At 46.8% G+C, this 17559-nt stretch overlaps 1 protein-coding gene across 1 annotated transcript in view; it reads right to left on the minus strand.

Moving 5' to 3' along the window:
• Nucleotides 1-203: 203 nt before the first annotated feature.
• Nucleotides 204-17559, minus strand: part of LOC148008025 (xanthine dehydrogenase 1-like) — a 28893-nt gene continuing 11537 nt past the window's right edge. Inside the window, exons 2-6 of the mRNA XM_087674521.1 lie at nt 16407-16721; nt 16061-16300; nt 15604-15888; nt 741-962; nt 204-380 (exon numbers count right to left, since the gene is read on the minus strand). Of these exons, the coding sequence (XP_087530647.1) occupies nt 342-380; nt 741-962; nt 15604-15888; nt 16061-16300; nt 16407-16721 (1101 nt within the window). The 3' untranslated portion in view covers nt 204-341. The remainder of the gene's footprint in view (nt 381-740; nt 963-15603; nt 15889-16060; nt 16301-16406; nt 16722-17559) is intronic.

Consider the following 17559-nt stretch of genomic DNA (forward strand, 5'->3'; position numbering starts at 1 on the left):
CTAGGTAGTAGAAAACAAAATAGATGGGAGAAATAAAAACTGATAATCTGTTACATCTGGTGATATGGAAACACAAAATGAGCATGGGACTGATACAACCAACTGCAGCAGTAAGAAGCGCCCAAAGTCATCCCATGAGGTCTCTCATGGATGTATCCAGAATAAGGCAAGCTAAAGTTTTGAGGCTCAGCTGCTTGATGGCATGCCAATCTGCAACTGCATGTTTTTTAATCTCTTACCCTTATCAGGGGATTCATTAAAAGTCATTTGCATAATTTTAGTAATAAATGGATTCTTCTATTTTTCCAAACTCCACTTTTAATAACCCTACCTGTTTATGGTCATTTGGAACTGATTTTCTCTTGTAGAGTGTCCAAAAACTGTCACATAGAAAAAGAATACAAAGCAAGCTTTACTTACAAAGAGAGTATCAATCTTTCAACACAGGAAATTTGTGTACATTCCAGAAAAGTATATAATCCTGGAATGTGATATAAAAATTTGATTGGTTTCAACTGTAAAAGATTAAGGTTAGGTAAATAAGAATATAATCAACTTTCTGGAAGTATCTAAAAACAACAGGATCTCCCCAAAACAAGATTGGAAAAGCTCGTCAACCATCAATATGGCGTTAGGGACTGAGGGAGTATGTGATTGTGGATGTGAACAATAGAAACAGGGATAACTGAGTGTTGGCTTTAAACAGTGCACTTGAAGGTGATAACAAGAAAGAGAGAGACCTGATTCAAAAACTTGGTTGTGAATGAAATGCCAAACTTTGTTGGAACCATTGCCACTCCACGTTTTCTCCAACGATGTTCTTTGTTGTACCTTTCAACATCGGCTTTTCTCCTTTCAAACGTGCAAGACTCTTTCAATTCACACCAAACACGCTCAAGTGTGCTATGCTCAATACATTGACCATAATGCAGTTCATAGCCTTCCCTTTGAAAATTCAGCTCCTGAAAAGTAAGGTAATCATTTGTCCATCAAACAGGTTACCATATTGAGAATGATCTGATAATATTATACCAGAAATAGAGTTTAGGGATAATCTAAACATTTTTAAAGCCAAAAAACAAATAGAAACTAAGATTGCATTTAGGACCAAGTAGTCCAATGTAGAAAAAGTATATTGAGCTCACGAAAGAATTTTCACTTCAAATCATTATAAAACTAAGAATTACTTCACCCTTTTCACTCAAGGTAAAGAACAACAAAGAAAACCTTTCGTTGCTAGCTTTAAGTCTCTTATTCTAACAAGTTATGACAAATTTTGTTGCAAATCTCCAAGTTGTGACCAGAGAAGTTGGTTTATTTGAGAGATCATTGAATTGGCGGTATATGATTTTGAATCCAGAATCATGTGGCTCATTTTCAATATCAAAAGACTGCCCAAGTTTCTCAAGTTAGCCAAAGACACAGTCTTAGATTTGACAGGACTGTTTATGAATTATGGTGTGGACCCAAGTATGATGTATTCCTAGCTCAGGGGAATCTAAGGTTGTTGCTAAATGTCAAATGATCTAAGACTAGGCTGGAGGATGGGTTGCCATTGTGAACATGCTAGCTACAGGAGCTATGCTGGGACTTCTATGCCTTCCTCCCTAACTAAACTTTGCATTCTGATATCATAATAGCCCAGGGGAATCTAAGGTTGTTGCTCAGTGTCAAATGATCTTAGGCTAGGCTGGAGGATTGGGTTGCCATTGTAAACATGCTAGCTACAGGAGCTATGCTGTGACTTCTATGCCTTCCTCCCTAACTAAACTTTGCATTCTGATATCATAATGACTCTTACTAGTAGTACAATACATTAGTTGCTATGTCTGTTCATGTTTATAAGAGAGACTCACAAAAAGAGAGCACAAGAGTGAGGCAGTGCAAGAATTGAATGAGTTCTGTGTGCATTTCTCCACGTCTTTACTCTGCTATTCTAGCCCTATCTTGAGATTTTTTTTTTGCAAATAAAATGTGGCTAATTATATTACTCAAAAAACTGATTACAACAGGGTGCTCATGCTCAACAGACTAGCTGGAGCTGATGCAAAGTCACCAATACATCATGTATACAAGCCTCTCAAGGCGGTCTTGGGGGGATGGGGGCAAGAAGCCAAGGGGTGGGGGGGTGTTATATATCGCCAAGTGTGGCTGCCTGCCTGCATCATGAAGAATAGACCCTGGCCGCCCCAAGTGCGCATGAAGACCTCGGAGCTCCTAACGAGCCCCGGACTTGCCCTACACCTGGTCCCATCGGCCACGGAGGGAGTGGATGATGGAGGTCCAGAGCTCTGCTAAGGTCGCATGTGCTGAAAGTCTCTCTCCGCCGAAGGCCTCTGACACCGCGCCTTCCAAATATGCCATCCAGTAAGACTTCCTATGATCTCCCATACCTCCAAGCGGTCTACTGTGGGCTCCAATACCTAGCGGATGGGTAGAGCCTCCAAACCGACCACTACGCATGACCCTGCCTCGATAATGAATATCGTGTCCTGCATCCCGGTGTCATACAAAAGGTGACAGCCTTGGCTAGCTGCCTACCAACAAAAAGCTCCCCATGAGATACATCCAAGGTTGGGTGCTATACGGCGAAGGATGCGTCATGCTCCTCTCCACACGAGCTGCACCTCCTCACATGACCAAAGGTAGTGCTTTGGGGTTTCCAAAGGCTGCTGTGTGCAGCGCTTACAATCTCCCTCCTGCATCTGGGCAAGCTAACTTCCCACCGCTAAGCCTCCATGTGCCACCAGCCATAAGAAGTACAACACCCTCCTCGGCCTCTAGCTATCCCATAGGCGGCGCCAGAAGGTCCGTCCGAAGGGCTCCGTGATGCTGTGCTCCGCCCAGTGTCTGCTATGTGACAGCGCCCGGCTCACGTATCGAGGGAGCAAGCCACTCCGAAGGTATTGCTGTGCCTATCTCCCTTCTCCTCAACTACACTCCTCTCTAGCAGCCTGATACTCGCTGCAACACGTCCTCGTCCGCCATCCTGTACACCTCCTACCATGTCCTAATGGTATGAGCCGGGCCGGCCTCCCCGGCCTCCCACCCAACCCACTGGATATGGGGGCGTTCACCTATTTGTGCCCCTTCCCGATCTTTGACCTGGGGGTTCCAGATCACTGGCTGATGGTCTATTTCCTCTTGGCAGCCTAGGGGGCTCTGGATTAGGGCCTTTCAGAGGCCCTACCACACGGAAAGTAAGCTGCGAAGGAAAGGTGATCTGGGAGGGGTGATCTGGGCAGACGTAAAGATCCATCTCAGGGACGGCCTCCACTCCCCGCCAAGCCTCAGTTTACAGTCCTAAAGGCCCTCTTGCAATAGGACCTTCCAGGTCTGCCCGCCTACTGTGAGACCGCGGACAACAAGCTTGCCCAAGAGGGCCATACTCTGATACTCTGGGTGGATGATCCCAAGCCCTCTCTCTGACTTATGTCGTATGATGGTTGCCCACGCCACCTTGGCCCTAGAATTCCTGGAACCATCAGACCCTAACCAAAGGAAATTCCGCACTAGGCAGCAAAGCTGCACTACGCACGATGAGGAAAAGCACCAATACGAGGCGATGTACCAGGCCATCACTAGGAGGACCTGGTTAAACACCAGGGCTCGTCTGGCTACTAGTGAGAGACAAATCATGCTCCAATAGGTCAGTTTCCTCCGAATAGAATCCAAGACAGGAAGAAATTGCTGGGCAGGAATGATGTCGAGTCCCACTTGGACTCCTAGGTACCAGACGATCTGCCCTCTGCTCACCCATCTAAATCCCAGGTGGACGCCCCACTCCGTGCTTGAGTCCGGGTCTGTGAGGAAACCAACCAACTTTCGCCGGTTGATTTTCGCTCCTGCTACAGAGTAGAACACATCAAGAGCCAGCCTCACTCTCTCCAGCATCAACTCATCGTCCTCTATGTAGAGGGTTGTATCATCTACGTACTCTGAGTCTAGCAACTCAATCTTCTCTCTCACTGGAAGTCGGAGGCCGCGTAATCCACTCACACGTGACCTGAGAAAGTGAGACATCGCCTTTGCGAAGAGTAGAAACAGGTATGGGGCCAGGGAGCAACCCTGTCGAACCGATCTCTCCAACCGAAACTTCTCCCCTCGCCTTCCGCCTATGAGAACCCTGCTGGTGGCCGATCTATATAGGGCGCAGACCCCATGAATCCAAGCCTGGGGGAATCCCAACCTCACCATGGTGCCCTCTAGGAAATCCCAGTCCACCCTGTCATAAGCTTTCTCGAAATCCAAGAGTAGTATGGCCAATCTTTGCCCACTTTGCTGAGCCCACTCTATCGCCTCAAAGAAGATAAATACATTGTCAAGGATGCTCCTATCCTGGACAAAGCCTGTCTGTGTGTCATGGATGATATTTGGAAGCACGGGGCATAGTCGCCTACCAATCATCTTTGCTAGTGCCTTATAGGCCACTAGCAATAAGGTGATCGGTCTCCATTGGGAGAGCTCCAACCGGTCTCCCCCTTTGGGGAGAAGACTGATGAGGCCTGCTGAGAGACTTCCTGGCATCTGTCCTGAAGTGAAAATCTCCTGGAAGGCCCTCAGTAGGGGGTCCTTCACCACTTCCCAGTAGGTAGTGAAGAAGGCCTTAGAGAGGCCATCCTCCCCCAAGCATTTCTGCCCGTCCTATGTATGGAAAGCCTCCTCTAGTTCCTTCTCTGTGAAAGGGGACTAGAAGGGAGCGTCCCATCTCCTCTGTGACAAGGGACGGGATGTGATCCCATACCTACTGTCTACATCTCTATTCTCTAGCTGAAGCTGTCTCCTACTGGAAAAGGCGCGTATAATAGTCGGTGGCAATCTCCATCAACTCATCTGGGCTAGAACGGGTCCTCCCATACTGATCCCGAAGGCTGCGTAACTGCTCTCCTGCAGTGCGGGGCTGGTGCACCTGGAAGAACTCCCTGCACATCGTGTCCCCCTTGTTAGATATGATCAATGCCCCACCCTCATTAGGTACTACCAATGATCCATGGTGCTCAAAGTTGTAAGGCCCCCATTATGAGGAGAAGCCAAGTGTGAGCCCGGACATTGGTGGAGTCCTGACTTGTATATCAGATGAGGTCTATGTGACCGGATGGCAAAAAAGGTGACCATTGTGGGTCTAATCTTTGGGTTAGACGGAGTGGTTAAGCTGGTAGCAACTCGAGGCACATTGCATTGAGTTGCGTGGTAAGGGAGTTAAAAGGGGCCCCTATTGTGGGGTCCGGGGGCCGCGGAAGCGGCCCCTGGCTGGGGGGTCCCAGGGGGGCCAGCGGCCCCCCTGGCGGGGGTCCGGGGGCAGCGCCCCCGGCCCGATGGTAAAGGGAATATTCCCTGGAATATTCCCTGGCCGACTAGTGGAGGCTCATATGGTAGGTCGGTCAGCAGGCCGACCTAACGACCTTCGCGGGCTATAAAAGCTAAACCCCTTCGCAGCCATCTTACACTCATCTTTCACCCAGTCAGAGTTGTTGTTCCAGCTAGCCTTAAGCTCTTCACCTATCTTCTGTCTAGATCGCCATCTAAGCTTCATTCATTGGAAGCGCACGGGTGGACAGAGCCATCTTTGTATCAGTTGTTTGGAGTTAAAGAATTTTACTGATTCTCCTCTTATCTGTTGTGTACTCTCTATCTCTTTCTCAGATTCTGTTCGCTGCGCCGTGTAATATTTTACATGGTATCAGAGCCCAGGGGGCTCTAGAGATCGGAGAGAGTGCAAGAGGCAAAGGCTTCAACAGCAAAGAGAAACGATGTCGACTCCGGGAAGCAGTTCTGGCGCATCAGGAAGCGGTGCAGGAGGTGGTGCTGCTGTACCGGCTATTCAAACACTGAGGATTCGTCCACCAACCTTCAGCGAAGGCAAGTTAGATGGTACAAACTACACCTTGTGGAAGTTCAAAATTACTACTATCCTTGATTCTTATGAGCTTCTGGAGACTGTGCTGGGGACTGACGCAGAACCACAGCCTACCCCCGACCCATCAAATCCTAGTGTGATGATTCCTCCGAATGCAGATCTTCTACGAGCTTGGAAACGAAGGAATGCAGATGCATTGTGTGCCTTAGTTACAAGCTGTTCTGACAGTGTTTTGACTCTGATTCAGCATACAACCAAAGCGTCAGAGGCTTGGAATGTACTAAGGAGTCAGTATGAAACACGAAACCAAACAAGGATTCAAAACTTGGAGAATCAACTAGCAGCGGAGAAGTTTGCTGAAGGAGAGACGGTTGAAGCATTCATCACTCGGATTAAGAATCTGCGCGACCAGATGGCTGGCGCTGGGATACAAAAGACTAGCGAAGAGCTAGCTCGGAGGTGTCTTCGGATTTGTCCACAAAAGTTTGATGGACTAGTAACTGCCCTTAATACTCAGGTGAGACCTCAAGCTTTGACTTTTGAGGAGTTTTGTGCATTATTAATGGAGGAGGAGTTGAGGCTGAAAGCCCGAGAAGGAAGCAACAATGGAGATGCTGCATTCTCTGCCAATGCAAAAGGCAAAGGTGTTTCCTCCACCAAAAATGATGGTGACAAAAAGAAAAAGGGCGGCAAGAAGAAGTTTCAAGGAGAGTGCTTCTACTGTAAGAAGAAAGGACATGCAATTGCAGATTGTCGTGTCAAGAAGGCAGATGAAAAGAATGGTACCCTTAAAACTAAAGGGAAAGAGACAGCCAATACGGCTGAAGCAGAGTTGGAATTATTCATGGCGACCATTGAGGAAGTGTGCTCCTCGGCGCAAGAAGAATCTACCACTGACTCTTGGGTGTTGGATAGTGGGGCCTCCCGTCACATGACCAACAAGAAAGGTCTATACAGTTCTATGCAGCCTCTACAAGAATCCATCACGGTGACGGTTGGAAATGATGCTAAATGCCCTGCTGCGGGCACAGGTACTATTTCTTTTGTTGCTGCAAATGGTGAAGTCAAAAAGCTTTCAAATGTGTTGTATGTTCCCGAAATCAGAAGAAATCTCTTATCAGTTGCTGCCATAACTGATCTTGGTCATGAAGTGAGGTTCAAGAAGACAGGTGCAGAAATTATTGATAGTGCTGGCACAATTGTTGGCAAAGGAGAAAGGAGGAACAACCTGTATGAGCTAAGTGCTCTTACAGCCACCGCTGGAGTGGGCACAAGTAAGCTTTGGCATGAAAGGTTTGGACACATCGGATTTGCAGTATTGAAGGAGATGCAAAAGCAAGGTATGGTTGCTCACCTACCTACAATAACTGAATTGAAGGAACCATGTGAAGCTTGTATGATGGGCAAGCAACAGAGAAAGGCATTTCCACAAGAAAGCAAGAATAGAGCACATGCTCCTCTAGAGTTGGTGCATGCTGACTTGTGTGGTAAGATGCCTACACAGGCCTTGGGGGGATCTTCTTATTTTATGTTGATTGTCGACGACTACAGTAGGAAGATGTGGGTGTACTTCCTTCGTGATAAGGCTCAAGCTTTTGGTAAGTTTAAAGAATGGCTAATACTTGTTGAGAATGAAACAGGGAAAAGTGTGAAGAAATTTAGAACAGATGGTGGTGGTGAGTTCAACTCAAAGGAGTTTGAAGGCTTTTGCAAGAGCAAAGGGATCAAGCGTCAATTGACGACGCCTCACACACCTCAGCAGAATGGTGTTGTGGAACGCAGGAATCGTACCATTGTGGAGATGGCAAGATGCATGCTAAAGGGCAAGGGATTGCCTAACCATTTTTGGGCTGAAGCTGTTAATACTGCAGTCTACATTCTAAATCGGAGCTACACAAAGGCTCTCAAGGGAAAAACACCTCATGAGGCTTACACTGGTAAGAAACCATCTGTTTCACATTTCAGAATTTTTGGATGTGAATGTTATGCACATGTTCCAGATGAGAAGAGAAACAAGTTACAACCAAAAAGCAGAAAATGTATCTTCTTGGGTTATAGTGATGAGCAGAAGGCTTACAAGTTATATGACCAAGAGGCAAAGAAGATCATCGCGAGCCGTGATGTGGTGTTCAAGGAGGAGCCGCATACAGTGGAGGAGGAGAAGGCAAGGTCTTCCACTTTATCATCAAGCGAAGAAGTAGTCCACTATGAACCTGTCCCGAGAGCTATCCCTATCCTTAAGGAGGAGGAAGCATCATCTTCAGATGATGAGGAAAAAGTTCACCAAACTGACATCACCCCACCGGAAAAGCCATTGCCGCGCTGGGTGAAGCAGCTCTATGACCACAATAATCCTATGCCTGCATCTGTTGAGGAGAAGGCAGACGGACCAAGGAGGTCTCAGAGAATAGAGGAGCAAAGGAGGGCTTCTGCTCACATAGTCAACATGGCCTTGATGGTTGAGATTATGAGAGAAGTAAAGGAGCCAACTGACTTAGAAGAAGCACTTGCAGATCCATCATGGAAGGCTGCTATGCAGGCGGAGTATGACAGCATAATGAAGAATGACACTTGGGTGCTAGTGGATCGGCCAGCAAAGCGGAAGATTATTGGCACCAAGTGGATCTGGAAGGTAAAGTACAAGGCTGATGGTACCTTAGAAAAGTACAAAGCTAGACTGGTTGCCCAAGGATTTTCACAAGTTGAAGGGTTTGATTTTCAAGAGTCATTTGCCCCAACTGCCAGAATGACCACTATTCGCACGGTACTTGCAGTGGCTGCCCACAAGAAGTGGCCAGTGTACCAAATGGATGTTAAGTCAGCGTTCTTAAATGGTGACCTCAAGGAGGAGGTGTACGTGGCTCAGCCACCAGGGTTTGAGGCCCCCCATTCTGAGAACAAAGTGTGTAAACTGAAGAAGGCATTGTATGGGCTGAAACAAGCCCCCAGAGCATGGTACCAGCGGATAGATAGGTTCTTTTTAAACCTAAACTTCAAAAGATGTGCCTCAGATGCTAACTTGTATGTTTACAGGGATGGTAAAAAGTCTGTAGTGATTGTCCTATATGTGGACGACCTTCTTATTACAGGTGACTATGAAGATATGATCAACCAAACTCGAAAGGCTTTGAGTTTTGAGTTTGAAATGACAGACTTGGGCTTGCTGCACTATTGTTTGGGGATTGAAGTCTGGCAAGAGCCAGGAAAGATCTTCATCTCTCAAAAGAAGTATGCATGGGAGATCTTGAAGGCATTTGGCATGACCGAGTGCAAGGAGATAGCTACACCTATGGAGGTGAATGTAAAGTTATCCGTTGAGGATACATCAGCACTAGCAGACATTGGGAGGTATAGGAGGTTGGTCGGCAGTCTAATCTACTTGTGTAACACCAGACCAGATATCAGTTTTGCTGTTGGTGTTTTGAGCAGGTTCTCAAACAAACCTCATGAGAGTCATTGGAAGGCTGGGATGCGGGTGCTCAGATACTTGAAGAAAACTCTTGACTATGGTATCACATACAGTTTCGGAACTTCTCTTGTGGGGAACTGTGACTCAGATTGGGCAGGAGACATTGATTCCAGGAAGTCAGTTTCTGGTTATTGTTTCTCTTTGGGTTCAGGAATTTTCTCTTGGATTAGTAAGAAGCAACCAACAGTGGCATTGTCTTCTACCGAAGCAGAGTACAAGGCAGCTTGTTTTGCTGCATGTGAGGCCGTATGGTTGAGAAGGATTCTATGGCATATGGGAGTGCAGGATGAAGAACCAACTGTGCTGAGATGTGACAATCAGAGTTGCATCGCCATTGCCAAAAATCCAGTGTTTCATGCACGCACCAAACATATAGAGATCCAGTATCACTATGTGCGTGATTTGATGGAGGATGGGATAGTGGAATTGGTCTACTGTCCAACAGAGGAGAATGGAGCAGATATCTTCACCAAAGCACTTACGAAGGATCTGCTTCAAGTTCATCTTCAGAGACTCGGCATTGGGCCGAGGAGATAGTTCACCTATGGGTGGACATTGAGGGGGGGTGTTAGATATGATCAATGCCCCACCCTCATTAGGTACTACCAATGATCCATGGTGCTCAAAGTTGTAAGGCCCCCATTATGAGGAGAAGCCAAGTGTGAGCCCGGACATTGGTGGAGTCCTGACTTGTATATCAGATGAGGTCTATGTGACCGGATGGCAAAAAAGGTGACCATTGTGGGTCTAATCTTTGGGTTAGACGGAGTGGTTAAGCTGGTAGCAACTCGAGGCACATTGCATTGAGTTGCGTGGTAAGGGAGTTAAAAGGGGCCCCTATTGTGGGGTCCGGGGGCCGCGGAAGCGGCCCCTGGCTGGGGGGTCCCAGGGGGGCCAGCGGCCCCCCTGGCGGGGGTCCGGGGGCAGCGCCCCCGGCCCGATGGTAAAGGGAATATTCCCTGGAATATTCCCTGGCCGACTAGTGGAGGCTCATATGGTAGGTCGGTCAGCAGGCCGACCTAACGACCTTCGCGGGCTATAAAAGCTAAACCCCTTCGCAGCCATCTTACACTCATCTTTCACCCAGTCAGAGTTGTTGTTCCAGCTAGCCTTAAGCTCTTCACCTATCTTCTGTCTAGATCGCCATCTAAGCTTCATTCATTGGAAGCGCACGGGTGGACAGAGCCATCTTTGTATCAGTTGTTTGGAGTTAAAGAATTTTACTGATTCTCCTCTTATCTGTTGTGTACTCTCTATCTCTTTCTCAGATTCTGTTCGCTGCGCCGTGTAATATTTTACACCCCTTCCGCGCCCAGAAGGCTGCTGAGGTTCGGAATGAGAACTCCGAGCGCTTGTCTTCTAGGCCAGCAATGGCTGCTCGTGCGTGCACCTTCTGCACGTGGAGGGTGGTATCCCCTGGTGCCTCCTGCAATAATCTCTGCGTGGCTGCAAGGTCCCGCCGGAGTGCTCTCTCCTCCTCCCAGCACTGCTGGTTGGTCTGTATGGCTGCCTCTTGGCAGATTCTGCTCGACTCGGCTAGGACCTCTGCAACCTCCTCTGCTATCCGGTCCCTCCTGTCCCACTCTCTGGTCCAAATCTGCTCTATTTGTCTTGTCACCTCCTCCCTTCTATAGATCGAGTCAGGGATCCGACACGATTGTGTATCTAGGACAGATGTTGGGGGGTCAAGCGTCAAGAGAATCGGGCAATGATCGGACAACGTGGTGCACACCAACTGCTCAATCTGGCCTCCACGAGAGCCTCCCCTCTCTCCCACATAAAACCTATCCAGCCGCTCCAGCAAGACTCCACCTAGCCGCCTGTATCCCCAAGAGAAGTCCAACGACCTCTCCCTCCTGTGGCAGGCAGGTCTCTCCAAGCATCACGTGCTCCGACTGCAAGCAAAAAGACCTCCCATGCCTCCTACTCTTCCCCAGCCATGCCCTAGTAGTTTCTGCCTCTACCATGCTGGTCCTCCAAAGCCTCCAGGTTGTTGAAATCTCCTCCAACGATCCAGGAGTCCATCTCTGGGAGTCCATCTGCGATCTCCATCCAGAACCTGTTGCGTGCCCTAACCTCCGTAGGGGCATAGACATTGAGGACTCCAATGCACGAATCCCCAATATCCTATCTGATCCATAGAACCCTTCCTGCCACTATCGTCCCGTAGTCTCGTACACAGGCGGTGAGACTCCGGGCAATAGAGGTGCATACGCATCCACTCCTGCCATGGGCACCTATGGCATGCTCCCAGTAAGTGTGTGAGCTGCCAAGAAGTACCTTCCCAACCCGTTGGGCCTCGGTGGGGGTGAGGTTGTGCTCCTGCAGAAGCAAGATGTCGATCCATCCGGCAAGGGCAGGCTACAGCTTCTGCCGAACAATCAACTTCCTGGAACCATATGCCCCACTGTAGTGGAGACTATTCACATTCTAAGATGCAAGGTGTAAGCTCATGGGGAAACCTGTGACTGACTGAACAGGCATCTGTTCGGTGTGGATGCTGTTGATGAGGAGGAGAGACTGTGAGGCATGCAAGTGCGCTTTGCCGTCTAGACGGTGAACTCCAGTCCCCCATGGTGGCCCTCAACTGAACCATAGGGGTGATAGATGCTCCAGGTGGTACTATCAATGCACCTATCAGCCATGCTGAGAATCGCAACTCTGTACACTAGTAGAAATGGGCCGCCTGTGCCAGGGGCTACTCGATCATATCCCTCGGAGCTCTCCACTGTGGGGCTCTAAAGATAATGCTCAAGTGTGGGACCTCGACACCAGCCCACCAGTTAATGTCCATCATGCAACCAGGCCACTGCTGTGCAAACAGTGCTGATCCTTCATCTCCCATCTATTGGGAGATGTGATCCGCCACCTGACTCTTCAACTCCTCAATCTGTGTGGTCGTCCATTCCCCTGAGTGAGAGGCCTGAAGAAAAAAGGCGTAGTTTGGTCCATCTGGTGGTGCTAGTAGATGGACCTTGCTCCTCCTTGACTTACGAACCACGAAGATCCCCACCTCTAGAGGTAGCAGGAACTCTCCGCGCTCCGCAACTCTCGGGTAGGACCATGGGCCACTGCGGAAAAACTCTTGTGGCAATAGTTGTGCCTGCCTTGGGAAGGTATGGCGGGTGGCAGGGGCGGATGAGCTGGTGGCTGTGGGAGGGGGAAGACTGTTGGTGCGCGGAGGAGGTAGGTGTGTGTGGCTCATCACCTCCTATGGGAGGAGGGGGATTGGGTCTAGGGATGGGGGGGGGGGGGGGGGGGGGGTCTCACGCCTGGGTGGACGGGTGGGGGAAGTGCGAAGCGGGCGAAATGGCTAGTCGTGTGGGCGGCCAAAGGCGCAGGACAGACGTCCAAGCGAGGGGCAAAACAGACAGGCCGGGCGGAAATAGGGGGGAAGAACAAAACGGGCCGCGAACTGGCGGAGCAAGGGGCGTGATCCCCACTAGGAGGTGGGCGCGAGCAGGCAGAGGCAAAGAGCGTGATCCAAATGGGGGGGTGGGCGCGATCAGACGGAGTGGGGGGGTAGAGCCGAACGTCGTGACACTGCTGAACTATTCTCAGTCAGGATATACTTATAGTTCTCTTCAGCATCCAGCTCTATCTTGAGGTTAGGTAAGTGTTCAGTCAGGAACTTAAACTCAAGGCTGGAGCTACGACATCTCAGCACAAGCCCATGCTTGTTATCACATTTCACACCACCTGCATTTGTTCATGGATCTCTTATGAGATCATATATCTCAATCTTCCCATGTTGATTAGAGCAATCCACATTTGAACTAGGCTTGAACTAACTCTGCACCTTCATGAGGTAGAGTTGCCTTAGACTTGTCGAATTCGAAGAAGACTCAGTTCTTAGCACTACAAATGCTCTATGTGTTGTTGACCTCCTCATTCTTGATGTTGGATACTTCTTTTGCTCCTGAAATCTCCATTCTCAACAATCAACCCACTGATTCTAGTGTCAAGATAGAGCTAGAATAGCAGAGTAGAGACGTGGATGTAAAAGTTTCTTCGACAAAATGCTGCATGACACATTTCTTCTTATATTATCTTGCTTATCCAGAATGGACAAAAACAACCCAAGCATGTACTACGCTTGCATTCATACAACCCAAGCATCTATTACTCTTGCGTTCATAAGGATCTTGTCACGCCATCATGAGGTACCTGTCCCTTGTTTAGAAGCTTTTGTATGTTTCGAATGTTTCAACACACTCTCACTTATAAAGATGGAGAGAGAGAGATGAATATGTACAACTGAGGGATATAATGAAAATAAAATGGAAAGCCACTTGAGGTGAGTTACATGAGCACAGATGTAAAATTGGTGTGGGGGTTGTGCCAGCTGGACACTATCCCCTTCAAAACTATGGATGCTCTTTTGTAGATTCCAAGTGGAAAGATAATCTTACTTACAGACACACCAAGTCCTGCTCACAAAATTTCTCATCCCATCAAGGAGCCTTTGTAGAGCCTCCTGTCAGTCAAGGCTGTCCCTGCTTCACCCCCTAATGCTGGTGATGCTATCTAATAGGTCCCCTACTAAGTCAGACCCTTCCTCACAAGTCATAGAGTACAAAAAGGTCCACACTATATGACCAAATGCTGTAGTCTTTGGAATAGAAGCACATGTGGCGCACTAGCAAAAGCCTTCTTGAAATAGACAAAAAAAAAATGTTGTCTTCTCTTGATGACGTCCTCCTTAATGATAGCGCTCATTAAGTGGCAGAAAGCTTCCTGCATCAATCCTGTCCTAGCCCTGTATTAGAAATTCTCTACATGTAAAATAATCTACATCTTTAAGATGCTGACAATCAGCTTAGCTAACATATCCAATCAAGATGATACAAAATCTTCATAACCAAGAGATCTTAGTTTTATGGCACTTCACCAGAGAAATGTTAAACATTGCAGCCTGCATGACGGCAATGACTGGTCCAGAATGTACATTGTGTTCCGCACAGATCATTGCTTAGCCTATGGATGGCTTAAATTATGTTGGTAGTGATGAATAGACAGTGGCTGAGATGGGCAAACAAGCCTGGAAGGTCTCAAAAGGAGCCAGGTTAGGGCACCCAATAATATTTCGAGCATGCCTAATCTTGAGTCGTTTAGGATGTGGACCTTTGGTATATACCAAAAGCATCCAAGCATCTTTGGTATTCCTACTCAAGGACAGTAAATACAAATCATCACTGTGATTGGCCATGAATTCTTTTTTACTTTTCCCCTAGTTCATGCATTTGAATAATCTGTGCTGTCTGCATGCCAATTATGCCCACTAAACATTCTCAAAAGCTCTCAGAAATGTGCATTGCAATCTTGATTCTACTAACTATTCTGTGGGAGAAATCCAACAGAGCCCATGTACAAGAAGAATAAAGATGGAGAATATGGGAGAGACCAAGAAGCCAAAGTTAATACTCATGAGCATTTTCTGTTGAATTTGACCATAGAAACCATGGTTCCCATTTTTCCCTTTCACCAACACTTGCTCGTGTGAAAATGTGGTGGGTCAGTAAGCATTTTTATTGTCTGGTAGTAAGAGGGGGAAATATAAACTTGGCAGAAATTTGAGCAAGGTATATTTGAAAGGGACTTGAAGTCCCAGTTTCTTCTGCCTAAATGCAAGCCCCCACTCGAGGATGAGCATAGTAGGTGAGTTAACAAATTTGATCGCTCAGAACCCTGTGCCTCAGTTTGTAAGTCTCAGCTATGTCTGCAGAAATACTTTTCTGTTACCATTGCCTGAAGTTAGCATATTGTCACAACCCAACTGTACAGCATTTAGGGCCAGTAAGTTCTCATGTAGTGGTGCAGTTCAATTCTTTCAGCAAGGATTAGGTGTGTGTCTTTAAGCACCAAGTGCAGTCATAGACAGTTGGAATTTTCCAACCACTCAAGAGGCAAATCATTAGGGAGTTCCAAACCTGATTAGATTAATGAAATCAAATACTACTCTACTGATGATGTTCTTGAGTAGTCTCAGAATGGTCTAACTTACATCCAGAATGAATTTATGAACACTTTTTTGAGAGAACTTTCAGGTGCAGAAAGGCTTACACACATCAATTTAGGGTTCACGATCAGTAATATACTCTTTCCACGTAACCACTAAAATAAAGAGGGGGTTGAAAGCATACCGAATCACATCTTACTTAGTAATCACAGATGGTGCTTACCCTTATTTCCTCAAGCTTATGACTACAAGGGGAGAAATGAACAAGCATATTGATCAAATCTTACTTAAAGGGTATAGGAGCTCATGAGGGAGTACCCTGATCTCCTCAGGTTTTTTCTGAAGCAGATGTGAAATCTCCTCAATCCAATTTTCAGTGATCAGCATCCCTTGTGGTGCACCAAATCCTCGAAAAGCTGTATTGCTTGCAAGATTGGTATAGCATACCCTTCCAAAAATGCGCACATTTGGTATTTCATAAACATTGTCTGAATGAAGTATAGCCCGATCCAAAACTGATTGAGACAAATCAAGTGAATTTCCACCATTGTTATAGATTTCCAGATCCAATGCCAAGATCTTACCCTCCTTTGTGAAGCCCACCTATGCCAACAGCAGTCGATCATTAAAAGCGGTCTGTGAATAATCAAAACCAATGAAGCTGGTGCAACCTTTCTACATATTTTCTCATGTGTACTCGCCTTTGTCAACCTACATACTTATGCCTTAAGAGTACCAAAACTAAAAGAGAAAGATGGAATACAGGAAAACTAACCTTGTATTTACCAAGGAAAGGATGCCTCTGTCCAGTAATCAACATGTCAATATCCCTGTTTAAGGTTATTTTTACAGGCCGTCGCAGAATATAGGCAGGCACAGCAGCTGCTGCTGCAATAAAAGCTGACCTCGTTTCCTTGCCACCAAAACCACCTCCAATTCGTTTTGTCTTGCAAACAACTTTGCTCATTGGGATGCCAAGAACATGTGAAACAAATTTCTGGTGTTTTTGGGGAGCCTGAAATTTTGTAAAAAGGAATGAGAACATGAAGAAAAAGTTTTGCAAATAGGAATGATCAGCCGCAACGTTCAAGTCCGAACTGTAATATGAACTTCATTCCCACCTGAGTAGAAGAAACCATATGAACTTCATTCCCACCATCAGTTGTCCAAATCAGTGTTGAATTTGGTTCCAAATAGAAGTGCTCCTGTCCTCCCACTTGAACCTTGCCTTCAATTGTATAGTCACAATGTCCACTTTGAAAACATGCATCCACGTTTCCTTTCTGAAGTAGGCGCTCTGTGCCAGGATGATAAGACCCAGCCTTAAGAGCATCCTCAATACTCAGGATTGGGGCAAGTTCTTCATACTCGACCTTAACCATTTGAGCAGCAGACTTGGCATTGTCAGGGGTGTCTGCAACAACAATGCCTATGACCTGAAATAACAAGGGATTCCAATGAGCCAAGTGCAGAGCACACCTTATTCAAGAAAGCATATGGCACAGCTAAGCATAATTAGACGTAAAAAGAGTGGAAGTCACTCACAGACAAGATTGCAAGATATTCTTTTGTGAATACGTCAAAACATACAATCAAAGAAAGGAATACTTGCAAATGTAAGCATAAATTGCTGTATCACCTGCAAACTCCACATCAACAATCTTCACAAGCCTGGTTTTACTTCTAAACATGACATCTATGGAGCTTCTGTGCTAGTCCCCCCTCCTCCCAGCTTGCATAACCATTGTTACTCATTATCCTGCTCCTCCCTGCCCTCCACTCAGCCCAAGTGGTGTGCAACTGCTCCTCCCTGCCCTCCACTCAGCCCAAGTGGTGTGCAACTGTGGGCATCTGACAGTCACAAAGGTCATGGACAGGCTCTAAAAATCATGTCATTGTAACACTTGATTTTTGAAAGGTGTGCTTGAATTGATGTTACTTTGTAAAGATTTTTTAATGATGTGTTTTTCAGCGGCATATTTCTTAATCCACAATACTTCTGAGGTTTTGAGGGTAAAAATTTGGAACTCATCCCATGACAGTTCATGCCAAAAAGACTTTCATGGTGCAGTGTGTTCCCAACAGAGAACATCCATAGGAAACTTTTCAAAAACGTCTTGTATGGATCACAACTGCACAATGGCGGTTGCACTGCCTTTTAAGAGAACATCCATAGGAAACCTTTCAAAAACGGCTTGTATGGATCACAACTGCACAATGGCAGTGGCACTGCCTTTTAAGAGACATTCAGTGCTGTCAATCGTTTTTGACTTT

This window comes from Lygodium microphyllum, unplaced genomic scaffold (assembly GCF_053477565.2).
Source record: "Lygodium microphyllum isolate KBCC unplaced genomic scaffold, Lygodium_microphyllum_v1.1.10 scaffold_541, whole genome shotgun sequence".
Lineage (NCBI taxonomy): Eukaryota > Viridiplantae > Streptophyta > Polypodiopsida > Schizaeales > Lygodiaceae > Lygodium > Lygodium microphyllum.